Genomic DNA, 25,356 nt, shown 5'->3' on the forward strand with positions numbered 1-25,356 from the left:
AGTAATCCCCCCAAGAACGGACCAGGATCTGAACTACAGGGGGAGGGAGCGGGGCCGGGAAGGAAAAACCCGGATGCTGTAGAACAGATTCTCCAAGACTCGGGGACCGTGCGAAATCATCCATCTCCGGAGGCGCCAACGCCCCACCTCCACGCAGATCAGCAGAGATGCTCACACGCTTATGAATCTCCACTGAGGTCGCCAGCCAGGCTTGGAGAACTTGCCAGATGCTCCCTAAAAATTACCCGTGGCTACGACTGTTACTATATTCTCCTTCAGACTTCACATCAATGCACACCAACTGTCCCGGAGCTGATTTCACCTTGCAGGGTGCACACCGTATGTTTCCACAGGGGAGGCTCACCAGCAGTCCGGGGCTGGGGAGGAAAAGCAGCAGCGCGCTCTGCCCACACCCCCTCTGCGCCACCCTGGGAACGTGACCACCCCCCCGCCCCGCCCCCCCCCCCCATCCTTACCTGGGCTTGTTCTGCGGCAAAGCCTTGGCATCAACGGCAAACATTTTGGAAACAAAGATGATAACAGGAGCAGTGTCTTCACTCCCACATTTCAGGAAAGCTACACAAACAGGGAGTGAAAATGTCACTCTTTTTCCCGTCAACCATACACGGAGCTGAAGCCAGCAAAGCACCCCCCCCCCCCCCGCCCCATACCATAAGCCTCACAAATTCTTCCCTAGACCCAGGGAGCAAGGGGGAACACTGAGGAATGTTCCCACGTGTCAAAAGTCAACAAGGTAGCTCATTAATAAAATACACACAGCTTACACAAGTTAGAAAACGGAAGGGACTATCTTCATGGCAGTAACAAAACTCTTAGAAATACTCAGTAGTATAACAATGTTAATTTCCCCTAAATCTATACAACCTAACACAATTTCCTATCAACGTATTGACACCTTTCTTTACCTCTTAGAGGCATAAAACCACTGATTAATTTTTTTAATGCTTATATTTATTTTGAGAGAAGGTGCATGGGGGGGGGGTGCACAAGCGGGAGCGGGGGGGGGAGAGAGAGAGAGAGAGAGAGAGAGAGAGAGAGAGAGAGAACACCAAGCAGGCTCCACACTTGTCAGCACAGAACCCAATGTGGGGTCAAACCCACAAACCGTGAGATCATGACCTGAGCCATCATCAAGTGTCATCCGGGATACTTAACTGAGTCACCCGGGTGCCCTGATTAACTTTAAAAAAAAAAAAAAAAGAAAATCACCCCACAGCAAAATAATGTGCACGTCAGTGAAAGAAGCCGACAGTAAACTTCAAGCAAGAACAAAGCCACAGGAAGTCAGAAGTGAACACACACCAGGCGTGTCGCCTAGGGCACCGGGGCACAGCTGGGAGGAGCAGGGTGGTGGGTCTGGCCCCCCGCCGCACCAGGATCGCCAACACCGAAGGGAACCCAAGGCAGAAGCAGGGACCCCGGGCGAAAGGCTGTCCTCTCAAGCAGGTGAGAGATCATCACCGTGCGGCCCAGGGAGGCAGACGCAGAAATGCCGAATGCCCCGCTCTGGACGGACTGCGGAGCAAGGCCACGCAGGGTGCGGAATCACACAGAGCCCGGATGACGGCCACGTGTGGGAGTGGGCGGGCGAATGCCTCGTGGGGCGGAACTCGGGGAGGCAGGCTTCGGGCGGCGGGAGGAAACCCCGCATAGGAGGTGTGGGGGGGGGGTTCCTGGGGCAGGCAAGCGGAGGGGGGGCGCGGTGGGGTGCCGCGACGGGAGCGCGGGGGTGGGGGGGGGGCAGACGCGCGCTGCAGCCGCACAGGTGGGTGGCAACGGTGAGTGTGCTGTCGCGGACAGCCCTGAGGTGGAGGAGGTCGCCAGGGGACCGGATGCAGGGAGGGAACGGATGGGGTCTGAAGGCTGAGCCTTGCTTGGGGCGTCCCACCCCGGAAAAGTCAGGGCGAGGAGCCGGGAAAGACGCGAAGGATGGGCGGCCAGGGAGACAAGCACAAGCAGGGGGAAGCCCGAAGTCACGAGAAGACGGTGTCTCCTGGGGGGAGGAGTGATCTACGCCGTCAGACACTCGTGACGGATCCGGTCAGAGGATTTAACGAGGACACTCAAGAGGGGCCCCGAGAACAGCAGCCGAGTGGTTCTGGGCTGGAGGCTGCACCTCTAATCGGAGGGAAAGTGGAGGCCGCGAGTCCTTGCAGCTGCCGGTCATGGAGCCTGACGGAGCCTGGGACCGGCGGGTCCCCTCTTGCGGGGGCCAAAGAGAGGCCCGGCCCTGGAACCCCTTCCGCGGCCCCCAGGGACCCAGCCATGGTGGCGGCAGAGCAGCTCAGGGACACACCGTTGCTCGTCCAGGGACCGGGAGACAGGGTCACCAGGAGATCAGGAGACGAGACCGGGGCAGAAGGGAGGCGTCTCAGAGCCTCCGCTCTCCCAGCCCAGCGAGGACAAAACGGCCGTGGCAAAACTCCGACTTCGGCAGGAAAAGAAAACTGGCAACAGGGCCTTCTGTGGAACTGCCCGTGGAATCGGCCACCTGGCTAACTGGTCTAGCGCAGCCTGGGCTTGGGACGCTCAACCAAGCCCCTGCCTCGTCCACCTTCGGCTCACCTGCTTTCAGGGCCTGGGTTTCTGGGGGAAGAGAGTCAAACGTCTGTGATCCCGCGCACATCAGCTTCTCCACCCGCTCGGCCGTAATGTCCAGGGGGCTAGGAAGTTTCTGACACACCATCGCTGAAGTCTGCGGTTAAGGACTCACAGTCGTGAACAAGTGCCCCCCACCCAGGCACAGACTCACAGCACACGCCGACTCCTGAGGCAGCAGTGGACAGCCACGCACAAAACGCCCGGCTGTCAAACATCGCGCGTCACGTCTCAAAATACAGACACAAGTTCAGGGAGTTCGTGGACTCTCTCAAGCCCGGGGAGGATTCTTTTTTTTTTTTTTTTTTAATTTTTTTTAATGCATATTTATTTTTGAGAGTGAGAGATACAGAGCACCAGTGGGGGGGGGGGGGGGCGCAGAGAGAGATTGGGAGACACAGAATCCAAAGCAGGTTCCAGGCTCTGAGCTGTCAGCACAGGGCCCGATGCGGGGCTCGAACCCACGAACTGCCAGATCGTGACCTGAGCCAAAGTCAGGCGCTTAACCGGCTGAGCCACCAGGCGCCCCGTCCCAGGAAGGACTCTGAAGACAGACATCCTAATACACTGACAGCCCACGGAACAAGTGAGGAGAGCTCAGTAGCTTGTCCTAAAATTTTTTCACGTGGTTTCAGTCTCTACAAACTTTTATGAAACATCAGCCGCCGGCTATGACACGAGAAAGTCCCCTCCCCGACCCAGTGTCACTGCAGGTGTGGGTCCATCCCAGCTCCGGGCTGAGGTGCCACTGCTGGCCCACGCCCGGGACACTGTGCCACAGCCCACCGGGGGCTGCTTGGGACACGCAGATCAATGAAAAGATGATAGTTTACCTATAAAATTACTTTAGTTGGGACACCTGGGTGGCTCAGTCAGTTTAAGCCTCTGACTTCGGCTCAGGTCGTGATCTCACGGTTCATGGGTTCAAACCCCGCATCAGGCTCTGTGCTGACAGCTCGGAGCCTGGAGCCTCTTTCGGATTCTGTGTCTCCCTCTCTCTCTGCCCCTCCCCCACTCATGCTCTGTCTCTCTCTCTCTCTCAAAAATAAATGAATGTAAAAAAAATTGTTTTAATTACTCAAATGTATCTCAAATCAAGTCTTCCTCGAATCAGTAATATAACAAATACCAATATGCTAAGAAAATATGGCACTAAAATGAAACACTGATCTGACATACACATCTAAACTATCTAGTTACACATAAATGTTAGTAAAATAAAATTTTTTGTTGTCACAGTCTACTAAACAAAAAGACACATCTTCCTGAAAAAACATTCATTTGAATTGGTATTAGTAAGAATAAAAATTAGCATCAGAATATTCATTTTTAAAAGCATTAAATACAGTTTCGTGGTGGAATATGAAATAACCACAGAAGACTTACTTTGATTTTTTTTAATGTTTATTTTTTTCCAAAGGAGAGAGAGAGAGCGTGAGTGGAGGAGGGGCAGAGAGATACACACACACACACACACACAATCCAAAGCAGGCTCCAGGCTCTGAGCCGTCAGCACAGAGCCCGACGCGGGGCTCAAACTCACAAACTGCAAGACCATGACCTGAGCCGAAGGCGGACGCTCAACCGACTGAGCCACCCAGGCGCCCCACAGAAGACTTACTCTGGATTGACATGTGTTACTTCCAAAGGATTTCCTGTTTGCGAGTCACATGTTTTTCCTGTTTTGTCAAAACTATCACTTCATTAAAAACCATCAGGACAAAGGATACCAAGCACAGCATGGGAAATGGGCAGCCACTGGCTGCAAATGGCATTGATCTGAACTTTAGGATCAGAATGTCGTGCCTCCCGGGCTCCAATCTTCAATCCTAAAGAAGTCACGATCCTATCAATTTTTTCTTTGTCCCTGTAGGAAACATACAAACAGGGAGGTCACAGAGAGACACCAAGGGGCACAGAGGAAAAGGAATGCCACATTGTGACACACTTCCTCCAGACACACTCCTTCCACAAGAACTAGGCACACTTCCGGGGCGCCTGGGGGGCTCAGTCGGTTGAGCGTCCGCCTTCGGCTCAGGTCACGATCTCACGGTTCGTGAGTTCGAGCCCTGTGTCGGGCTCTGTGCTGATAGCTCGGAGCCCGGAGCCTACTTCGGATCCTGTGTCTCCCTCTCTCTCTGCCCCTCCCCGGCTCATGCTCTGTCTCTCAAAAATAAACATTAAAAAAAAATTTTTTTTTTTAATAAAAAAAGAACCAGACACGCTTCCTCCCAACGTACTCCTCCTCCAAGAAACTAGACACACCCGGAAGGGGCTCCAGCCACAGTGGAGGACGGCTCAATCTCTACTCCGCTCCTTCCGATGACCCCTTCTTCAGAGCCCCTTGGGGCACGAGCCCAATCCCCTTAGCGAGCTACGGGGATTGCAGAGGCAGTTTTATGTCCGAGCGCTGGAAGTCACAGTTCCAACTCCAGACAACTCTGAATGAAAATTTACTAAAGCAGACCTTCTTTCTACTTGTCTCAGGCAAGTCGGTTCCCAAGTTCCCTGTGAATGATCCTAGATGTCAAACACCCTTTCCACTACAAACACGATTTCATCTCAAACTGGGTTTATACAAACAAAGGTCCAGTGTTTCCCTCCCCCCATCTCGTCTGTATCCTCGTCTCAGCCCTCCAGAAGCACAGACTGCTCCTCAGTCCCTCCCACCACCTTTCCCTGCACCACATGCCCTTCCACCTTGGACCCTGGGACCAGCCCATCTGTGGAGGGTCCATTCCCTTGCTCCGTCCAGCCCAGCTCTGTGAAGCGACACCCATCACGCTGGAAGGGAGGCAAATCACAGCGCCCAAAGACCCAGCGCTATAGCAGTCTTACCTTTTCAAGACCGCATCATACAAACTCCATATATTCTCCAGGATCAACTGTACAAATAAAGGTTTCTTTCCTTTCGCCTGTAAAAAAGAACACACGTACTTAAGTTTCCCAATATTCAACAGGCAGCCTACATATTCATTCTCGACGTGTTGTATTAACATGTCTCGTTTCTACTAGAAGATGTTTACTTAGCAGTAAAGTGGCAGAAAGCAGTTATAAATATGCACTAAACAGCCAATAATCTGCAGTCAGTAACAACCACTGTTCTCTTCCTCTGGGAACCAGAGACTCGACAAACGACGAGACCGGCTGGGGGTCAAGTCGCTGGGACCGCCGCCTCCCCCCACTGCCATCAGGGGGCACGCGATGCCCACACCGGGAGCTGAAAATTCACTCCGCGTGTGCAGGTCCTTCCACGAACTTCTTGCGAACAACGTTCTTAAACATGGAAAACGCTAAACTTCAAGGAAGAGGGTAACAGAAAAACAAAAAGCCCTACCAAACAAAGTCTATGCAAAATAATGGCAAGAGCACCAGGAGGAGGATGCCCTCACACACACAGGAGACGGAACATAAACGGACGCCCCCTTGCTCGAGGAGGTCAGAACTACTGTCCCCATTTCACAGAGGAAAGAACAGAGACAGAGGCCACAGAGCCGAGACTCAGCCACAGACTCGGACTCTCGACCCACCTCGCCGCGCCGGCTCCTCTTTAAAAGATACTGTTTATGAAAAGCTTTTAATGGCAAGGGGAGATGTTCACAGTATGATGTGAAGCAAACCACCAGCTCCGTTATGTAAATAACAGAATCAACTGAGGGACGTATGTCTCTATCCTATGAGAACGCACAAAATTAAAACCACAGCATTAGCAGTGTTGGCTTCTGTTTTTTTCTTTTTCTTGTGGCTTTATATTCACAAGCATTTTCTAAAAGGAATATACGTGCTCTTCCGTGAGAATGAATTTATAAAATCTTGAATTTTACGTTAAAACAACAACCCGGCCCTAAGGAAGTATCCTTCGAGGCTCCGTGACTCGGCATCCCCTCTGCCTACAGAAGGAAGGGCTGGGCAGTAGCCACCTCTCCCCGTCAGCACACGCGGTGACCAGCGCTCGGCGGGAGAGAGGCCTCGGCAGAGCCTCGGGGTACAGCAGGCTCCGAGAGCGCGTCTCTTTAAACAGCCGGTATTTAAAGAACAGCACTTGGAAATGAGACACATGAGCCTTAACCAAATGTGTACAGGAAAAAGCCCCTCGTGGACTGACCCACGTGAACCAAGGACAGTAAAGGTGTTACCGCGCAAGAATCAACAGGGCGAGAACGCGAGGGACACGTGCCACATCACCTGATCAACCTTCATAATCTTCTTGGCCTTCATATTTATATAATAATCTCCCCACAGGGTTTTCATAAGGACTTCTTTCCTGATGCCAATTTTCTGACTGTAGATTCTGGCAAAGTGCTCGATCCTGGAAGGAAATCAAGTGTTCTTATCACTGATAACAATAATCAAGTCCGAGCGCAGCTGACACTGGAGCGTTTCCGAGGCAGGTTCAGCGGCCTCTAAACGCACCGCGGACGCAGTCGTTTCCACCGTCCGACAAGCTGGTACCGGCACCCCCGCGTTTGACGGGAAAGGCGGCGGCACCGAGATCCCAGGCAGGTACCACCCGACGCGGCTGCCCACGCCCCCGGGCACTCGCTCTGTGTTCGTTCGCAGGAATCAGAAGGCGTGCAGCCGCTCCCCGTCTTACGTCTGCACGTGTGAAAGCAGGCAAGAGGCACAGGGGCCGAGGAGACAGGGCCCCGGCTGCCCCCTGCAGCTACGCCAGCGTGAAGCTCTGTCTCAGCCCCTCCCTGCTCTGGGCTGCCTGTTGCTCACAAAGGGAAACCGCCAGAGCCAGCCAGAAAAGGCTTTTTGGCATCCTGGGTTAAAAACACATGCACAAGTACTCAACTCTCCTGGGCCCGTGGCGAAACCAGTTGGCACCAGCTTCGCTCCCCGGCCACGTGAGAGCAATAACCAGACAATTAAGGGCACCGTATATAAGGTCTGTGCCATCCAGACGGAAGACCTAGGGAAAAAAATCTCTTCTCTGCGGGGAGCAGCCTATTGAGCGTGAGCTGTGAGTCCGACTCTCAAAGTACCAGCATCTTGGAAGATGCCTGCTGTTCTCTCGCCGCACAAGGAGTCCAAAGGCAACACACTCCGGACAAATCTTTCCGCATCCGCCAGCAGCCGTGGTCGTGCCAGAACCAGGGGTTAACCGCAACCTTGTCCTGTTAGCTGACACTCTCCGGCGACAGCGGAGGCCTGGGACGAGCAGGAGGTGGCCAGAGGGGAGGAAGTTACTAATTACGGTCGGAGCCGACAGTGTGACGAGGGTCAGGCTGCAGCTTAGAAGCAAAAGCACGTGCTACAGAATCTGAAGATAAACACCCAGTGTCCCCCCTCCCTGGGGGCGAAGGGAGAGAAAATACCCAACTGGGAATCAAACTTCAAGCTCTACGGTTACAGGCCGCCGACGCTCCGCAGTTGGCCTCGACGGGCCACGACCTCAAAGAAATTGGCGATTAGAAACTTCATTTCCCGTTTCATCCAACAGCTATTTGTTCGGCTGAAGTTTTTAAAAAATTTTCCAAAACTTTAGTTTCTATTGTCATGTTATTTACATTTATTGTATCTATAAACTGCCTACGCTCTAGACATACGCTCCATATTATCATTGCCACACTATTACAATTTTTTTTATTTTTGAAGGAGGGAACCCTCCTCTCCATAAATTTGTGCCTCACGGCACAGACCGACAGCTTTCCCGCCACGGAAGGCTGGAAGGAGCAGCAGTGGCCTCTCTCGCAGTAGCAGGGGCTACTCCACATATGAGGCGGCCAGGGGCCGAATGCAAGCAGTTCCCAAGCCTCCAAACAGAAACAGACTCTGTCCTGCTGCCCGCTCCAGGGACCCCCTCCCCAGCTTCCTGTGGTTAAGCACGCCTAGAGCAAGGCACAGAACCCCCCTTCCAGACACAGGTCGGCAGACCCTACCTCCCCATGGCTTTCTGCTTATCAACACCTGACCCTGCCGGGTACGGCGCAAACCTCCACGCAGACGTGCAGCCCCGTTCTGGAACCCCCAGGAGGGAGACCGCTGAGGTCCCAGCACGGCCTCCAACCCGACTCCACTCGAGAGCCCTAACCTTTACGGTGATGGTGATGCCTGTCAGGGCCTCAATGGATAAAGCGCGCCCTGTGATCCCATACTGGCAACCTGGGTCTATTCTTACGTGGTTAAAACTGAAGGTAATGACCGTGTGACTAACACGGTGAACTTTCAGTATTTTCAAAACTGCGTGTTTTTTTTTTTTTCTCTTGCCTGATACAGGACCGATTTTTGTATATTCTTCACGGACACTTAAATTCTGACTTTAGTTATTATGCGATTCACATGGTTTACGTTTCTCTGGACCTGTTAACAGTCTGCGATATAAAATCTTCCCGAAGCCATACACATTTCTACTTCACTTCTGTTTTTGTCTCATGCACTCTGTTGTTGTGATCACTGACAGAGAGTGAACCTCTTCACTACTGAAAACTGTCCATTAACCACATAAAAAGGATCCTTATGCCACGATACATTTGTTATAAATTCTGCGTTGTTCATCAAAACTGCTGAACTTTCTTTCTGCTCACATTTGATTGACATATTGAACCAAAACTTTGGTATTTATCCTCTGTCAACTATGCTGTTTATCTATTTTGTGTAGCAAACCTTTGGATTTTTTTTAAATGGAATCTCCTTTGCTTATTTTTTATTATTTTTTGAGTGGGGGTGGAGAGAGAGAAAGAGCGGGGGAGAGGGAGAGAGGGGAGAGAAGGGAGGGAGGGAGGGGAGAGAGAGAGAGGGAGAGGGGAGAGAGAGAGAGGGAGAGGGGAGGGAGAGACAGGGAGAGGGGAGGGAGAGACAGGGAAAGGGAAGGGACAGAGAGGGAAGAGGGGAGGGACAGAGAGGGAAGAGTGGGGGAGAGAAAGGGAGAGAGGGGGAGGGAGATTCAAGCAGGCTCCATGCTCAGTGCGGAGTTTGATGTGAGGCTCGATTTCAGGGCTGTAACGTCACGACCAGAGCCGAAATCAAGACTTGGCCTCTTCCGTGACTCAGCCACCCAGGCACCCCTGAATCTCCTTCTTTTCAAAAGCTCTCCTCGGTGGGGGATTTCACGCATTTAGTGTCCTAACTGTTGTGATCAGGGGGATCTCTAGTGTGATTTCTGTTCGTGTTTCTGGGATTCTTTTAAAATGTTGATTTGTGGTACCCAGACTTCTGTATCTTCTTTATCTTGTCCAACCCTGTGTCAGAGACGTGTCCTGCTTTCCACTTGAAAATGGTAAACTTAAAGCTTCCACACCCTCAGACCTCTACCAGAATCATCCAGTACAGCACAGGAATCATCAAGTACAGCACTGTCCTCAACTCCTTTCCTAGGCCACGTTCCTTTACACACAGGCACAGAAATCCTTCGAAATCCTGGTTCTCATCCTTCCCATTCTTTTTCATCCCATAGTTACCATCAGATCTGCTTAACATCACCGCTTCTCCCATTAGTGCTTTGTGCTTTTATTCATGTGTCATTAGATAGTCGTCATTTTAAAGTGATGACAATTTCTCCATCCTTGGACTCTATTTTAATTCACTTCCTCCACCGAGCACCTCCAGAGGAAACTCCGGGAGAGACCTGGGGGCCTGCCGGGACCTCCCCATCTCCCGCCCATCCCCCTGCACGGCAGCACGGCCAACGGTGAGCTAACTACCGGGTCACACGCCCTTTTGCGTTAAGCCGCCCTGCAGGTTGATCTCAGCTGCAGGATCTGAAAACACCGGTGTCCAAGGACAGACAAAACCGCTTTAGGGAGGACGTCTTACTGGCCCTTCTCTCCTGTCCCTGTTTTACAGGGTCGGGGCCTCAGTTCTACTTGTCTAAAACCGGAGCCGGATTCCGGCCCGTGCCGGCCATAGTGTCTCTGTGTCCGCACAAAGGGTTTTCCGGATCCACGTCTGTCTCGGGACAGGCTGAGGCCGCTCGCCCAGGCTCGGCTTCTAGTCACACTCGATCCTGGCCCACCCCTGACAATCTGCAGAGTCAACCTCCCCATTCTGAAACGTGCTCAGTCCCCACCTCCAGTGACACACCAGGTGGCCCGCCTCCCCTAGTCGCTGGCACGCGGCAGGAACGTCCACAGGAAAGCATCTCGAGTGCCTTCATTCCACCACCAGCTTCCTATATAAATCGACACATCCGCTTGCCGACGGCGGGCACGGACAGACGTCTGCAGGTGACCCAGCCTAACACAGGGCGACCCGCTCACTGACGGAGAGCACGTGAAAATGTCCAAGGTCGTGAGGGACACAGCAGCCATCCCCCTCCATCCGCGCGAGCCTCTCTCCACCCCCTCTCCTTCCACAGTAGGCTTCCGCCAGTTTCTGAGATTCAGACTAAAATTTGCATAAAACATTAACACTATTTATGGAAATCACTCCAAGGAAAGGACGAGCCCCCCACCCTGTGGCTCACGAGCAAAACGCTTACGAATCAGGAAACTAACAGGTCTGACTGGTTATGTGACCGAATCAATCACTGTACTTTTTAGCTCAAAAAGTTTTCAGAAATCATCTGAGCCCAATATTCTTAGGTTTCAGAAGAGGAAACTGAGGCGCAAAGTGACGATGCTACCAAGTCCTCAACCGTGTGTGAAAAGTACACATTCTCAGCGGGTCTGTCGTATCCATTCTCTGAATTTTCTTATGACCTTTACAGGCACCCAGCGGACTATGGTATCTACAACCGCTGGTAAACCAACCAGGAAAAATCATGGTATTAGACCTGATTTCACTGTCACGGCAAAATCTGTTCTGTCAAAAGGGAGTGGAGGGCAAGTTCCTATGAAAAGGAGGACAGAACAGCCAACGTTGGCTGGGCTCCTCCCAAGCCGTGCGCTCTGGTCCATTTCTGATCCCTTCTTCCCTCCCATTTCCAAACCGACACATTTGGCGATGGGCTCTGTTCTCACCTGGCGCACTGCGTCTGCTTCTGTCATCCTGCGGTACGTGCAAGACGGAGCCCACGACTAGAGTGAACCTCAGTGCGGTCCCACAGCTGTTGACTCAAGCGCAGACATTTCTCTCCAAGTAGTATTTCTTTAATGTTTGGATTTTTGGATTCCACGAGTCAGTAATGGTTGTGGTTAAGAAACATTATCTATTGCCTCCCACAATCTAAAACTGACGTCACTATGCCATGGCTCCTGTGTGTACCTATCCAGAAGGGGCCTTCAGAAGGACCGAGAGCCCACGGAAGTAAGAAAGCATAAACTTTGGTATCAATCGGTTCTTCCATTTAGTGGCTGAGTGAGGTCAAACGATTGCTGGATGTCTTTTAGTCATAGGCAATAAATCGTAACGTCTACTGAAAAGGATCATCCTAAGAATTCAATGAAATAATTTAAGCAAAATTACTCGGTCAACATCGAGCATGTGCACATTCTCAACAGAGTTGGCTTCTTTCCACACGAACTCCTGCTAGTGCAGAGTTCATGTGGAATATGCGTTACACTGAATGTATTTGCTCATAAATAACCTCCAGAGGATATACCAGAAACTGTCAGGGCGCTAATTTCTTGTGGGGAAATGAAATGAAATCCTAAGGGACAGGGTGGGAGACTTTTCATGATCTCCCATGTACACATTTTTGTACCTTAGGAATTTTAAAATATATTCAAAGAATAGAGTTCCAAAAAATCATTTGTACTTAAAACCCACAAAGAGATGCAAAACTGGTTCAATATTCAAAAATCAATGTAATCCACTATATTAACAAGTTAAAGAGGAAAAATCATAGGATTATATTAATTGCTACAAAGCATTTGACAAAATTTGACACACATCCGTAAAGATGACTGAGAAAAAAGGAATACAGGGGAACTTCCTCAACTTGATAAAGAACGTTTAAATTTTTTTCTGACTTTTATTTTTGAGAGACAGAGAGAGAACAAGCAGGGGAGGGGCAGAGAGAGAGGGAGACACAGAATCCGAAGCGGGCTCCAGGCTCCAAGCTGTCAGCGCAGAGCCCTCCAGGGGGCTTGAACTCACGAACCGTGAGATCATGAACTGAGCCAAAGTCGGATACTTACCGACTGAGCCACCCAGACACCCCTAGAATTTTCCTCTTTAGAGGAAGAGGCAAAGACATGAGATTAAAAAAAAAAAAAATTAACATTTATTTATTTTTGAGAGACAGAGACAGAGCATGAGCAGGGGAGGGGGCAGAGAGAGAGGGAGACGCAGAATCTGAAACAGGCTCCAGGCTCTGAGCTGTCAGCACAGAGCCCAACGGGGGGTCTTGAACCCATGAACCATGAGATCAAGATGGGAGCCGAAGCCGGACGCTTAACTGACGGAGCCACCCAGGCGCACCCCCCTTTTTTAAAAACAAAATTTTTCTAAAGAACATTTAAAAATAACCTACGAAATGGTGAAAGACTGAGCGCGTTCCCGCTAAGATCAGAACAAGGCAAGGATGTCTAGTCTCCCCACTCTTCCAACAGTCCTGGAAGCTCTTGCCAACGCAGTAAGGCAAGGAAAGAAGAAAGCAGCACGGTGAAGGAGGAAATAAAGCAGTCCCTATTTGCAGACGAGGTGACGGTCTTGTAGAAAGTCCCAAGGAACCTAGGGAAAATTCCAGTATGTGAGTTTAGCAAGGTCACGGTATACAAGATTAGCATACAAAAATCAATTAACCGTATTTCCAAAAAGTAGGGATGAATAGGTGAACACCAAAATTAAAAGCATAATACCATTTATAATTGCTCAAAAACAATGAAAACTTAGGTGCAGAACCAATACAACACGTACAAGCCTCATACGATGAAAAGTACAAAATGTTAACGAAAGAAGTCAAAGAAAATCTAAAAACAAAAATGAGTGTTCCTGCATTAGAAGAGACAACGTCGTAAAGATGTCACTTCTCAAATTGATATAGAGGATTCCCCGTGCATTTTCAATATAAATCCTAACAAAAGTTTTTTGCAGATACAGGCAAAGATTATTATAAAATGCATATGGAAAGGCACAGATCCTCAAACAGCAGAAACCACTTCCAAAAAGCGGAGTGTGAGCAGACACAATCTATCCAATTTCGAGACTTAACTAGGTACTTACAGTAATCGAGATTAGGTGCTACTGGTGGAAAGACAGACACACACATCAATGAAACGGAACACTCAGAAACAGCCACACAAGTACGTCCAACCGATTTTGACAAAGGTACAAAAACAATCCAATGGAGGAGGCATAAGGGTGCTGGAGTACTCAGACATCCATAGCCAGAAACAGAGAACTTGGACCCTAGTCTCACATCTTACACAGAAAATTAACTCGGAATGGATCACAGACTTAAATGCAGAAAGTAAAACCATAAAACTTTTAGAAAAAACTGAGAGAAAATCTTCAGGATCTAGGGGCCATGCAGAGTTCTCAGACTTGACTTTTAATGTTAATTTATTTTGAGAGAGAGAGAGAGAGAGAGCAAGAAGGGGGGGGAGAGAGAGGGAGAGGGAGAGAGCGAGCAAGCAAGAAGGGGGGAGAGAGGGAGGGAGAGAGAAGGAGAGAGAGAGAGAGAGCAAGGGTGGGGGGAGGGAGAGGGAGAGAGAGAGGGAGAGAGGGAGGGAGGGAGGGAGGGAGAGAGAGAGAGAGAGAGAGAGAGAGAGAGAGAGAGAGAGAGAGAAAGAATGAATCCCAAGAAGGCTCCTTGCTGTCAGCACGGAGCCCAATGTGGGGCTTGAAATCACGAACCGTGAGATCATCACCTGAGCCAAAGTCAGATGCTTAACCGACTGAGCCACCCAGGCGCCCCCTGCACTGCAGATTTTAAAGCTCCTAAGAGAGTAAACCTTAAAAGTCCGATCGCAAGACAACAATCCTGTTCTGTAACTACGTACAGATAACTACACTTATCGAGACTTACATTTCACAGTATATACAAATAGAGATGCATTCAACTAATATGATGTTGTCATTTATATCGCAATTAAAAAAGAAAGAAAACAGAGAAGAAAACGAGCAAAGGCCACGAAGAGACATCTCTCCCACGGATACCCGGGTGACAAATCGGCAACACATCGGCACACGGAACGATGTGCCACCAGACCGGCGGTCAGGAAAACACGATGAAGACCGCGGTCATGTTCCAATACACACCCGTCAGCATGGCTTAAAAAAAAAAAAAAAAAAAGTGACCACGCCAAACAGTGGTGACACGTGGAGAATCCAGACCAGTCACTCAGACGCTGCCGGCGGGGACGTGAAATGGTTCGCCCCCTCGGGAAAACAGCTCGATGCTAGGCACACAACACTCGGCTGCCACACGACCTAGCAAAAGCACTCCTGCGCGTTCACCCCAGGGAAATGAGAACTCGTGTCCCCGAAACACGTACCCGGGCGTTCGGGCACGCTTGTGGCAGCTTCCTGCAGAACGGCCCCAAACTGGAAAAGAGCCAGGTGTCCTCCAATGTGTGAACAGTTAAACCGTGGTAGGTCCACACCAGGGAACGCTACTAAGCAATAAAAAGGAACCGACTGCCGACACGTGCAACAACCTAGTGAAGTCTGGAGAATTACACCGAGTAACAAAGCCAATTATTGGAAGGTGGCAGAGTGTTTGATTCTGGTTCTATGACATCCTTGAAACAACACTTACAAAGATGGAAGACATTTGGCGACTGCGAGGGTGAAGGTGGGGCCGGGGGTGCGAGGAAGCGGGTGTGGGTACGTGAGGGGGTCTTTGCTGTGATGCACTGTATCGACGTCAACATCAGCGCTGGGCGGGGGCGGGGCGGCGGGTACTGGGTCCTGGGTACAGGAGGGCTCTAGCCTTTCTTGCAACTACATACGCGCCGGTGATCGTGGCCAAACAAGAAGCTCCACGGAGAAGACCAGCCTTGCACACAGTCCCCGAGGGGAGCTCGGGAGGCTCGGACACTTACCCGAAGCCCCAGCCGTCTACCGCACTTGCAAACACCACACCGCCCTGATCCGGAGAGAAGTAGAGGTGAGAATCGTCCGTGTCCTCCAAGCCAGCGCTCCAGTCATACACTTGCTCTCCTCGCTCAGAACCTGGATTCACTTGGGACTCAGTCTCTCTCTCTGCTCTCTCTTCTAGGACTTTCGAAGTGAAAAGAGCTCCCGTGAGCGCGTTAATCTAGGAGAGACGGTGAAAGGCGGAACGTCACTCGGAGGCGTAGGAGACGCGCGGTCGAGGATCAGCAGTCACGCTGGGCTCCCGGGAAGCACCCACGGGCGGAGGTGAGGCGCACAACAGTGACTAACTTACAGCCCTCTCCTTCCGAACCCAGCGAGACTAAACCGGAAGCTTCGGAAAAGTCACCTCTGTGACTGGGAATGTCATGCCGACACGAGGGGGCAGTGGGCAGTACCTGCGGCCTGTCTCTAGCGCCGGGCCTGGTGTCACTAGGGACTCACGGTCCCTAGTGAGTTCACAGGCTAGTTCAGAGGCTGATCCCCCGCTCCCCCGCCAGTTCTCACACCTGGACTTTTCTCCACTCTTGTCAGGCCCCCTTCCCGGCCACCAGTCCTCGACTCTTTCCCTCCCAAGTCACCACCTCATTTCCTACCGCAGAGAGAAAATGGAACATTTTATTCAGAAGTCCTGCAAGCTACCCAATTCCAACCTGCCAGCCCGTTCATGGCTGCAAACGCCACTGGCCCGGGGCCACGCCGGTCCGCCTCTACGGGGCACCGGATCCACTGACCCACTCTTCTGCGCCGCTCTGCTCTGATCGTCTCCTCCCTCCGGCCAAGAAATATTCTCAGTTGGCCTCCTCAGGGGTGCCCCACCGTCTTGAACAAAGTTCAAAGAGTCACGCCTGGCACACGAGGGTCGCCATAATCTAAGCCCCAGATTCCTTCCGACTCCCACCTCCTGCCTCTGCCGCACGTGACCTCATTCTCCAGGTAGGGCCAGCCATTTGCAGCGTATCGTGCTCTTTCTGGCGTTTACGACCTTGCACATCTCATCCCCTCTTTCCTAAAGGCCCCGGCCATATCCCCACCTTTTTCCATCTTGAAGCTTCTGCTGCCACTCTGCCTAACTCTCCCCGCTCCTGACCCAGTCTGGGTGTGGTGGCCCTCAAAACCACGCCTGGGGCTTCGCATGGTCTCCAAAGTTCTCCTTAAAGCCTCCCCACCGCTGTGAGATCTTCGAAAACAGGGATTCTGACCTGTAGTCACATTCGCACCCCTATCACACAAAGGACATCCCAGAATTCACTGTTCAACACGCAGCTATGTAAATGTCGGCTGGGGAAATAAATGAATGACTGGGTAAAATGTTATCGAAAAATAGATGCTAAAAAAACAAACAGAAAAAAAAAAGAAAAGCCTCCTAATACTGCTTCAGTTTGGAACCAAACTACAAGATTTTAAAGGACAGCACTAATCCTACCATCCACGCTTTGTACCCGAGGATGCCTCCAGGAGACGGAGGGGCTCCCAAGGGGAAGCGTGTCCCGTGTCCCCTGTTGCAGCACGAGGACTCCAACACATGGGGATCTCAGGTGGAAACACTGCGTAAAAGTGAAGCTCTGTGGCAACGCGTTACTCTCAACTTACCAACTTCCTTACAACTCTTCTTCGAGCCCCAAGTTTTAAAATATGGAAGGGAAGGATGAAATACCTGTTCTAGAATATTCTTGAGGTGAGAATAGGCCTCCTGGGGGGTGAATTTCAGCTCCACTATCAGGCGATCTATCTTATTAATCACTAAAACCGGACGGATGTTCTCAAGCCAGGCTTGTCGCAGAACAGCTTGTGTCTGGTGAAAACAGAAAAGAAAATGTGAAACTCACGATTCGAAATAATTAAAGCACCTTAAAAGACCCTGATTAACAATCAGCTCATTTGCATACTCCTTTATCACAACTCAGACAACACCGTTCACACAGGAGCGCTCACTAAGCACGTAGCACGGACTCTGGTGTCTGTGACACAGAAGGAAAGAGGTACAGACAAGAAACGGTCTTTGCCTTTGCGGAACTGACAAGTTATTTAAGAAGGGTAAGTTGTGCAGAAAATAGCAGAGTTTGGTGGAATTATACACACACACACTTTTCTGAACAACTAGAAAACAAATGCTCATGTTGCCAACACACAGGCCCCCAAAAACAGAGCCTTCCCCCAGAAGGCCCACGCACACCTCCCTGCCCACCATCCCCTCTCAGAGCAAACCGCTGCTCTGCTATTCTGAAGTCAGGTGCATTAACACCACTATCCTTTCAGGACGGAGATGAAGGCTCTGTCTCGCAAGTCGGGGGACCTGAGCCCTCAGGGCTCAGAGGGGAAGCAACAGGACAATTATGGCACAATTTCTTGCAATTATCAAATCTCCTCCATCTGAGTAATTTAAACCTTTTATTATCCTTTTTTAAAAATATTGGGGTGCCTGGATGGCTCAGTCGGTTAAGCATCTGACTTGGGCTCAGGTCACGATCTCACGGTCTGTGAGTTCGAGCCCCACGTCGGGCTCTGTGCTGACAGCTCAGAGCCTGGAGCCTCCTCGGATTCTGTGTCTCCCTCTCTCCACCCCTCCCCCGCTTGCACACTGTCTCAAAAAATAATAAACTTAAAAAAAATTTTTTTTAATTTTTTTTAATGTTTTATTTATTTTTGTGACAGACAGAGACAGAGCATGAGCAGGGGAGAGGCAGAGAGAGAGGGAGACACAGAATCTGAAGCAGGCTTCAGGCTCTGAGCCGTCAGCACAGGGCCCAACGAGGGGCTTGAACTCACAGACCACAAGATCGTGACCTCAGCCAAAGTCGGACGCTCAACCGACTGAGCCACCCAGGCGCCCCAAAAATTTTTTAATAGTAAAACGTACGAGGGTATGTTAAGAAGTAGGATACAAAGGTGACGGCGTTTTATAAGATAAAACGTAAGGCCTCCAAACAAGGCCTTGTAAGAACCGAGCCTAGAGAGCTACTATAAAGGCCAGGTGTCCCACCGCACACCCCCTCCTTTCCCACTGAGGCAGGGGGAGAGGGAGGGGGGCGGGGGGGGGAGGTGGCGGGGGTGGAACCACGCCCAAGAAGCCCACAGAAGAGAATCTCACGCGGGGGACAACTGGATCGGCCTCTTGCCATCAACGACCTCTCATGAGAATCCTCCTCAAGTTCAACACCCCCAGACTTGGCCGGATCCTCTCTGAGAGGGCATCGTAGACACTGCCAAGTACTGAAAGGGACGGTCATCGTCACTATGATCCCTTCAAGATGTGGGTGACTGACTCCATCACAGAACGTTCTTGAATAAAACGTACAGCCAACTTTCCGTCAGCAGAATGTCCAGAATGGCACAGAGCCGTCCGTGCGGAGTCCCTCCCCCCGTCCCCGCCCTCCTCACCCAGTGACAGATCCCCACATCAGGACCTCCTACCTGTGGGCAGACTCCTTCCACAGCATCGACCACGATGATGCACCCGTCACACACGCGCACGGCCGTGGACACCTCGGAGGAGAAGTCCACGTGTCCTGGAGAGTCTATGAGGTTAATCAGGTAGTCCTCACCACCTACAACAGAGCCAGAAAACACACATTTTCCGTCGTGTGGGCACACAGCGCTCCCTCCCAGGCATTCACAATGAGAAAGAGGCCGGGAGACACAAAAGAACTAAAGAAGCCAAACAGGTCGACCCACCACCGTCGCCCCGACGTGGGGGTTCCCACCGACGGACCTCCGACCCCAAGGGGCATCTCTCCCTAACGTTGCCGGACTTCGTTCTTCTAGAAGGGGCCACTTACTAAGGGCTTCTGTGAGCCAGGCACTGTGCTAGACGTGCCTCAGGACGCGCAATCCCACGTTACCGAACCCTCAGCAGGGCCCCATGAGGTGAACATTACCACATTCACTCTACAGGTTGGAAGTGGAGACTGGCAGAAAACAACGCCTGGGTGTAAAAGCTGGTCAAGAGGGGCCCAAACAGGAAATGCCAACTCAAAAAGACACAAAGCACGTGGCCACTGCTTCCCTACAAGCTCGCAGAGAGCAGGGTGTGAATCTGAGACTTAGACACGCAAATCCGGGGAGTCACTACGCGCCGAGCGGTGCGCTACGTGCCACGTGCACATGCGGATCACCCCCTTGAGGCCTCACAAGGAAGAAGACCATTCAGCTTTTAGGAGAGTGATGACCATGCGATTTGTCCCAAGCCCTGAAAGTCCCTGTTCTATCAAACCCCAAGTCAGTCCCACATCCCATTAACACCCCTAAGTCAGTGCCAGACAGGCCAGGACGATGAGTCACCCCAGGGCACAGACATGTCACGCCAGATCACAATTAGAGAAACCACAGGCTCCAGAACTACTCCGGAACCCAAGGGCCGGACTTACACCTGGAAGGCCATTTAGACCCGTTTCCCCCCCATCCAGCTAGAACACCCTGACGACGTGCCTTGCGCCCCAGGGGACGGGGCTAAGAGTGACCACCACCACAAGGGGCACAGCCAGGGCCCATGTCCTTGGACTCTCAGGGCCTGGCTCCGCCCCAAGCATTCTACACACACTGTCCTGCGTTTACCAGCCCACCGCCCTTTGAGGTTGTCGCTACCACGAGCGACACAGAGCGGGAAACTCGGGCACAGAAGAGCTAAGCGTCCTTCTCAAGGACTTCTAGGTAGAATGCAATCCAAGGTAAACTGCCTGAGATCAAAGAGTTTCAAATGGTCGTGTGGCAGTTAAGCCTGGCAGACTCCAAACACATACTTTAACCACCCCACTCAGGACGGCACCAAGGTCATCTCTCCTGCCCAGACTCCACCGGTCAGGGACTTCTGAGCACCGGGTTAAGGACTCCAAGGTGCACTGGGCCTCAGTGGGAGAGACTGCCATCAAGCAACAGGCTGCTTCTTACACATCCCCACCCGCAACGTGTTCCCGGTCTTCTTGTGCAAATTGCTTTACACGGATTTCTGGCTCCGCTGCCCCCACGGGGGAGGGCTCCAAGCAGACAGAGGACCTGGACAGCTCCAAAGAAGACCAAAGCTGTCAAAGACCCCGGGCCCTGGGGCAGTGGCCCCCGGGCCTCAGTGGGGCCTTACTGTCAGGACTCACAGCACCCTCTGGGATAAGCCCATGCCCTCTACAGAATAAGCCAGAGGAAAATGAGCAGCGGCAAGGGAGTCCAGGGTCCTATCAGCTCCCGTCACGTGAAACGGAAGCCGTGAGACGCCTAGAATCTCTCTGCATTGTCCTAGCCTAACCCTTCATTTCCTAGATAAGCACGCCCCCAAAGGGAGGAGAGGTACCCAAGGTCACTGAGTAGCTGGCCAGAAACACGCCCAGGTCTGTCTGACACGGAGGTCTTGACTCCTTTATGTTGTGCAGCTGCGGAACCCTGGCTCGTTCATTTGGATGAACTCCAGACTCCAGTGTGGGACAACCGTAAGCACCCTGAAGCCCGGGAATACCCGGACCGGATCCAGAACTTGCAGAGACCGTGTCTGCTGTCAGGTTCTTTACAGAATTTAAAAATGCACTCCCAGAGAAACCTCGGGCTTCCTTCCTCGGGCTCTTGCCTTTTACTGGGGTTACAGAACCTCGAGGTAACACCCAGAAAAAACAAACATACCTATCTATCTAGCCATCTGTCTATACTCCTCTAACGAGGCATCTAAATCCAGACCCCCTGAAACTCACTCAGGGACAGCAAGTCCAGATCTAGAAAGCAACAGAAAGCTAGGGATACACCAAGGGTTTTCACTTGCATATGTGGGAAAAAGAGTGCGTGATCAAAACCCTTTGGGAAATGCACTGGCGGGGTGGAGGGGTGAGGAAGAGGCTCACCACGCACATACACCCTAGTAAAGGCTCGAGAAGCCCTGTAACACAGAAGCCTGTCCGACCTCCCCAGTGTGTCTGATGGGAGAAGACCCGCGCCCTTCTCAGTCACGTGGCTGACGAGTGCCGAGCTCAGCACTGGGCCGGTCTCTGACTCGCAACAACTATTTTCATCTTAACTCTTTCCCAATACCTTCAAACTCAATGTCAAAAGTAGGGAAAAGAAATCCAATGTCCCTCAGAGGAAGAAAGCCAGTAAGCACAACTGGTCTGCTGTCTTCAGCCACACTGTGCCTCCCTGACTTGCTTCCCTGAGCAGAAAAGGGGCAGAGAGAGGGAGACACGGAATCCGAAGCAGGCCCCAGGCTCCGAGCTGTCAGCACAGAGCCCGACGCGGGGCTCGAACTCATGGAATGTGGTATCATGACCTGAGCTGAAGTCAGATGCCCGACTGAGCCACCCAGGCACCTCCTAAATGATCTTTCTGATTTGTCCCTCACTCCTGAAGCTGTGCACAGGACAGACTCCTGCTAAAGCATTAAACCATCCATCCCAGGCCTTCCAAAATATGCTCCTTCATTTCAGGCACTGGTCTAATCAGCAGAGCACCGATCCTTTTTTTTTTTTTTTTTTTTTTTTTTTTTCATGTTCCAGGCAACTGGGGAAAAGAAAAAGTTGGAAGACCTGAAGTTAATCATGGGAGGCACCTTCCACAAAATTTCTTCCATTAGGGAGTTATGGGAAAATAATGTCTCCCTTGCCCGTGAGTCCTCCACTTTTAAAGCACCATGGATCATCGTTTCATTTGAAGATGCACATCTGTCACGAGCACCTGCCAAAGATCCCTGCGAAGAGGGAAACTTCCCGTAAGGTCACATTCAATCCCCAAAACACTGGAGATGTTCGCCAACACACACATGGAAAGCTGAGGAGAGAAAACGTGCTTCAAACGAAGGAAGAGACACACTCCTCTCGTGGACGGTGATGTGCGCATCACACAGGCGTCTTTATGCCCCAGCACACCGGGAGAATGCCACTTCCCACAACAGAAGTGTCGGGAATACAGGCAGAACCGGGACCATGAGACCGTGTTTCTGAGGACATCGCCTAGAACACGGAACACTCACGGACATGAATTTACCCCAACTATATGGCAGCCACAGGCTTCCACAGGAGATCCCACTGTCGTCCCTTTTTATATCTTAAATTAATGTATAAAATCATATAAGATCAACCGAGATGGCTTATTTCACGGAACCACGTGATGCATTTTCTCTCCCATCTGCTGACACAGGGAACAGGTGCCAGCAGGAGAACTGAGTGTGTGCTCATGAGAAGGCTGTTACAGGAAGAGATCATGGGTGGTTGACCCCACCAGCAAAAATGTCAAACGTGAGGTGGTTTAGGGAGGAGGGAGGAAACAGTGATCCACATGCAACCCTGAATGGCCAACAAATGAGGCTTCTTGCCGCACGGCCCATCCCGAAGTCCTCTCCAGACTCCTCCCAGCACGAAACAGGTCAGACCACACGTGGGCCTCCCCTGGCTACGCTTTACCTCACCGGCCCTGGGCTCTGCGTGTGCCCACCGACACCGCAGCTCAGCCCGTGGCCACATCCTGAACTGACATCACGGAGAGCTTCTCCGCCTTTGAAACCCTGCTGCGTGGGGAGTAAATCTAGTAACGACACGTCCACGCCGTCTTGATTCGTCCATCACCGGCATTTTCGCTCAAAAGGATGTATGAGTAGGAACCAGGATAAAGAAGCCTTGCATAAGAAAAAGGTCGACGTTCACTTCTCGGAACCTACGTAAGGGTTCCAAACCTGGCAACTTGCTTGGAATCTGTTTACTTCACCCTGGAGGGAAGGTCAGGGACCATGGCCTCTTACTCAATTTTACTGGTCGTATGTGCCATGAATAAGGTGCGGGTCCCAGGGTCAAGAAGCTGAGTGGCAGCAGCACACCTTTGACCAGGACAGCACAGGGGACATGGGGCTAGAAGGGTGTATGAACGTCATCTTTCTAAAGATGAGGCAGCCTTGAGCATCCTTAGAAGCAGAGAGGATGAAGTTACAGGAGAGAAGACACTCCATAGGACACAAGTCCAGAGCACGGCCCTTTCGTGGTAACAGGAGAAGAGTCAGCAAAGATACTAATACCGTTACATTTTGGGGCACCTGGGTGGCTCAGTCGGTTGAGCGTCCAACTTCGGCTCAGGTCATGATCTCGTGGTCTGTGGCTTCAAGCCCCGCGTCAGGTTCTGTGCTGACAGCCCAGAGCCTGAAGCCTGCTTCGGATTCTGTGTCTGTCTCTCTCTCTCTCTCAAAAATAAATAAACATTAAAAAACAAAAACAAAAAAAAAACTACTGCCATTACGTTTTGAGGTGTGGCAAATTTCAGCTGGCAAGCAGCTGAATCTTTTCCATTTGTGGGACCCAGCAGGTAAGGATGCCAGCTGAGGTTGAGGGAGGGGAAGGGAGGTGGGCGGGGGTCCAGAAGGAGGTTCAAATGGCCCGCTGGAGAGAACGCACGAGACCCGGCAGAGGAGAGAGGGAAGTGCCACAGCCCCGCGGACCGGCCGGGACCCCAGCCGGGATGGGAGGAAAAGCTGTAGAGCGGGCTGCGTCAAGGATCAGAGTTTTGCCAGGAGAAATAAGACTGGAGGCCGAGGGAGCAAAGACACCGAGGGCCTTGGAGAGACTGCCGGCAGAATGACAAATCCGGGCTGTCAGAGGCCGGGAGTGAATGAAGGGCACTCGTGAACATCATCAAGTCAGAGAATGGGTGCTTGACCACACAGGTGAGAGAGGGAGAGAATCAGGACTGGGGGCAAGGGAGCCTTCGATCCTGAAACGTCACCATGGGCAGTTCCAGGCAAGGCTACAATCCAGAAAGGAGCCCCGACAGCGAGCGGGTGGAGAAGCAGGAGCCCACGCTGCCGGAGACGCCACTGTCGGGCACGGTGAAGGCGAACTCGGCAGATTTGGGTAAAAAGGGAAATTATGAGCCAGGCCCCAAAGTCACTAACAAGCAGGCACCGTCATCCGGAGCCGACTAGGACAAGAAAGACGAGAGCAGTTAGACGGGATGGGTCTCAAAAGAGATGGGGTGTTAAAACAAGGCTGCAAGAATTAAGCTTTGAACTGGGACCAGGCAACGAAGAGAATGGCAACCCCGCGTCTCACCCCAGAGACAGACGCGGGAGGAAGGAGCAGCGCTCACCGGAAAGGAGGACGGGCAGAGCAGCGTCCTGGGAAAACAGCCTGGAGGCGGCGGAGAGAATGGCAACGACAAGACGGCAAGGAGGCAGGGATGCCCATTTCCCTTGGAACGTCTGCAGCGTGTAAGTTTCGGGAAGGAGAGGAGCGGAGGGAGGCTGACGGAGGGCGGTAAAGCCACAGGACCGGGGGGAAGAGACGCTGGAGGGGCTTCCATGGAGGGCAGTGACCGAGCGCAGCGGGCACGTGGTTGACGCTGGCCCCAGACATCTGTACGTAGCCCCCGCGATCCCTCGTGGACGGGAGCCGCCGGCCTCGGGAGCCGCCGGCCACGGTCTGCACTGACCCGCCTCCTCCAGACCCGGGCCCAGCTGAGCGAGCTGGGGGCGTAAGCACGTGGTTCCCAGGACCACTGCCCCATGCTAGCCACTCTCTCCCTGGGAAAGTTCCTGAAACTCCACGAGCCCCACTCGGTACGTATGTAACATGAGGGTGGTACGCGTCTCCAGAGCCACCGTGACGATCACACAGAATCCCGTATCTGAGGCTCCCGGCCCAGGATCCCATTTTCTTACGCCTGCCACCAACGGAATGCTTCACAAAGAAAAGCGTTATCTTAGGAGGAAAACGTTTGACCTGCAGTCAAACGAGGGACAACGGAGCCCGTCCCTCCCAGCCTCCGTCCCACAGCTAGGACAACCATCGGGACTGTGGGTTATTGTCCACATTTCCGGAAGGAAAGGGAAGCTACTGCGTCTGAGTGAGAAGAACCTTCTGG

The 25,356-nt window shown here is 51.9% G+C and overlaps 1 protein-coding gene across 1 annotated transcript in view; it reads right to left on the minus strand.

Moving 5' to 3' along the window:
- Positions 1-25,356, minus strand: part of EFL1 (elongation factor like GTPase 1) — a 118,353-nt gene that overhangs the window by 83,264 nt on the left and 9,733 nt on the right. Inside the window, exons 5-12 of the mRNA XM_043554619.1 lie at positions 18,958-19,091; positions 17,201-17,338; positions 15,492-15,706; positions 6,805-6,928; positions 5,458-5,534; positions 4,350-4,486; positions 2,587-2,709; positions 477-576 (exon numbers count right to left, since the gene is read on the minus strand). Of these exons, the coding sequence (XP_043410554.1) occupies positions 477-576; positions 2,587-2,709; positions 4,350-4,486; positions 5,458-5,534; positions 6,805-6,928; positions 15,492-15,706; positions 17,201-17,338; positions 18,958-19,091 (1,048 nt within the window). The remainder of the gene's footprint in view (positions 1-476; positions 577-2,586; positions 2,710-4,349; positions 4,487-5,457; positions 5,535-6,804; positions 6,929-15,491; positions 15,707-17,200; positions 17,339-18,957; positions 19,092-25,356) is intronic.

Source organism: Prionailurus bengalensis, chromosome B3 (genome assembly GCF_016509475.1).
Source record: "Prionailurus bengalensis isolate Pbe53 chromosome B3, Fcat_Pben_1.1_paternal_pri, whole genome shotgun sequence".
Classification (NCBI taxonomy): Eukaryota; Metazoa; Chordata; class Mammalia; order Carnivora; family Felidae; genus Prionailurus; species Prionailurus bengalensis.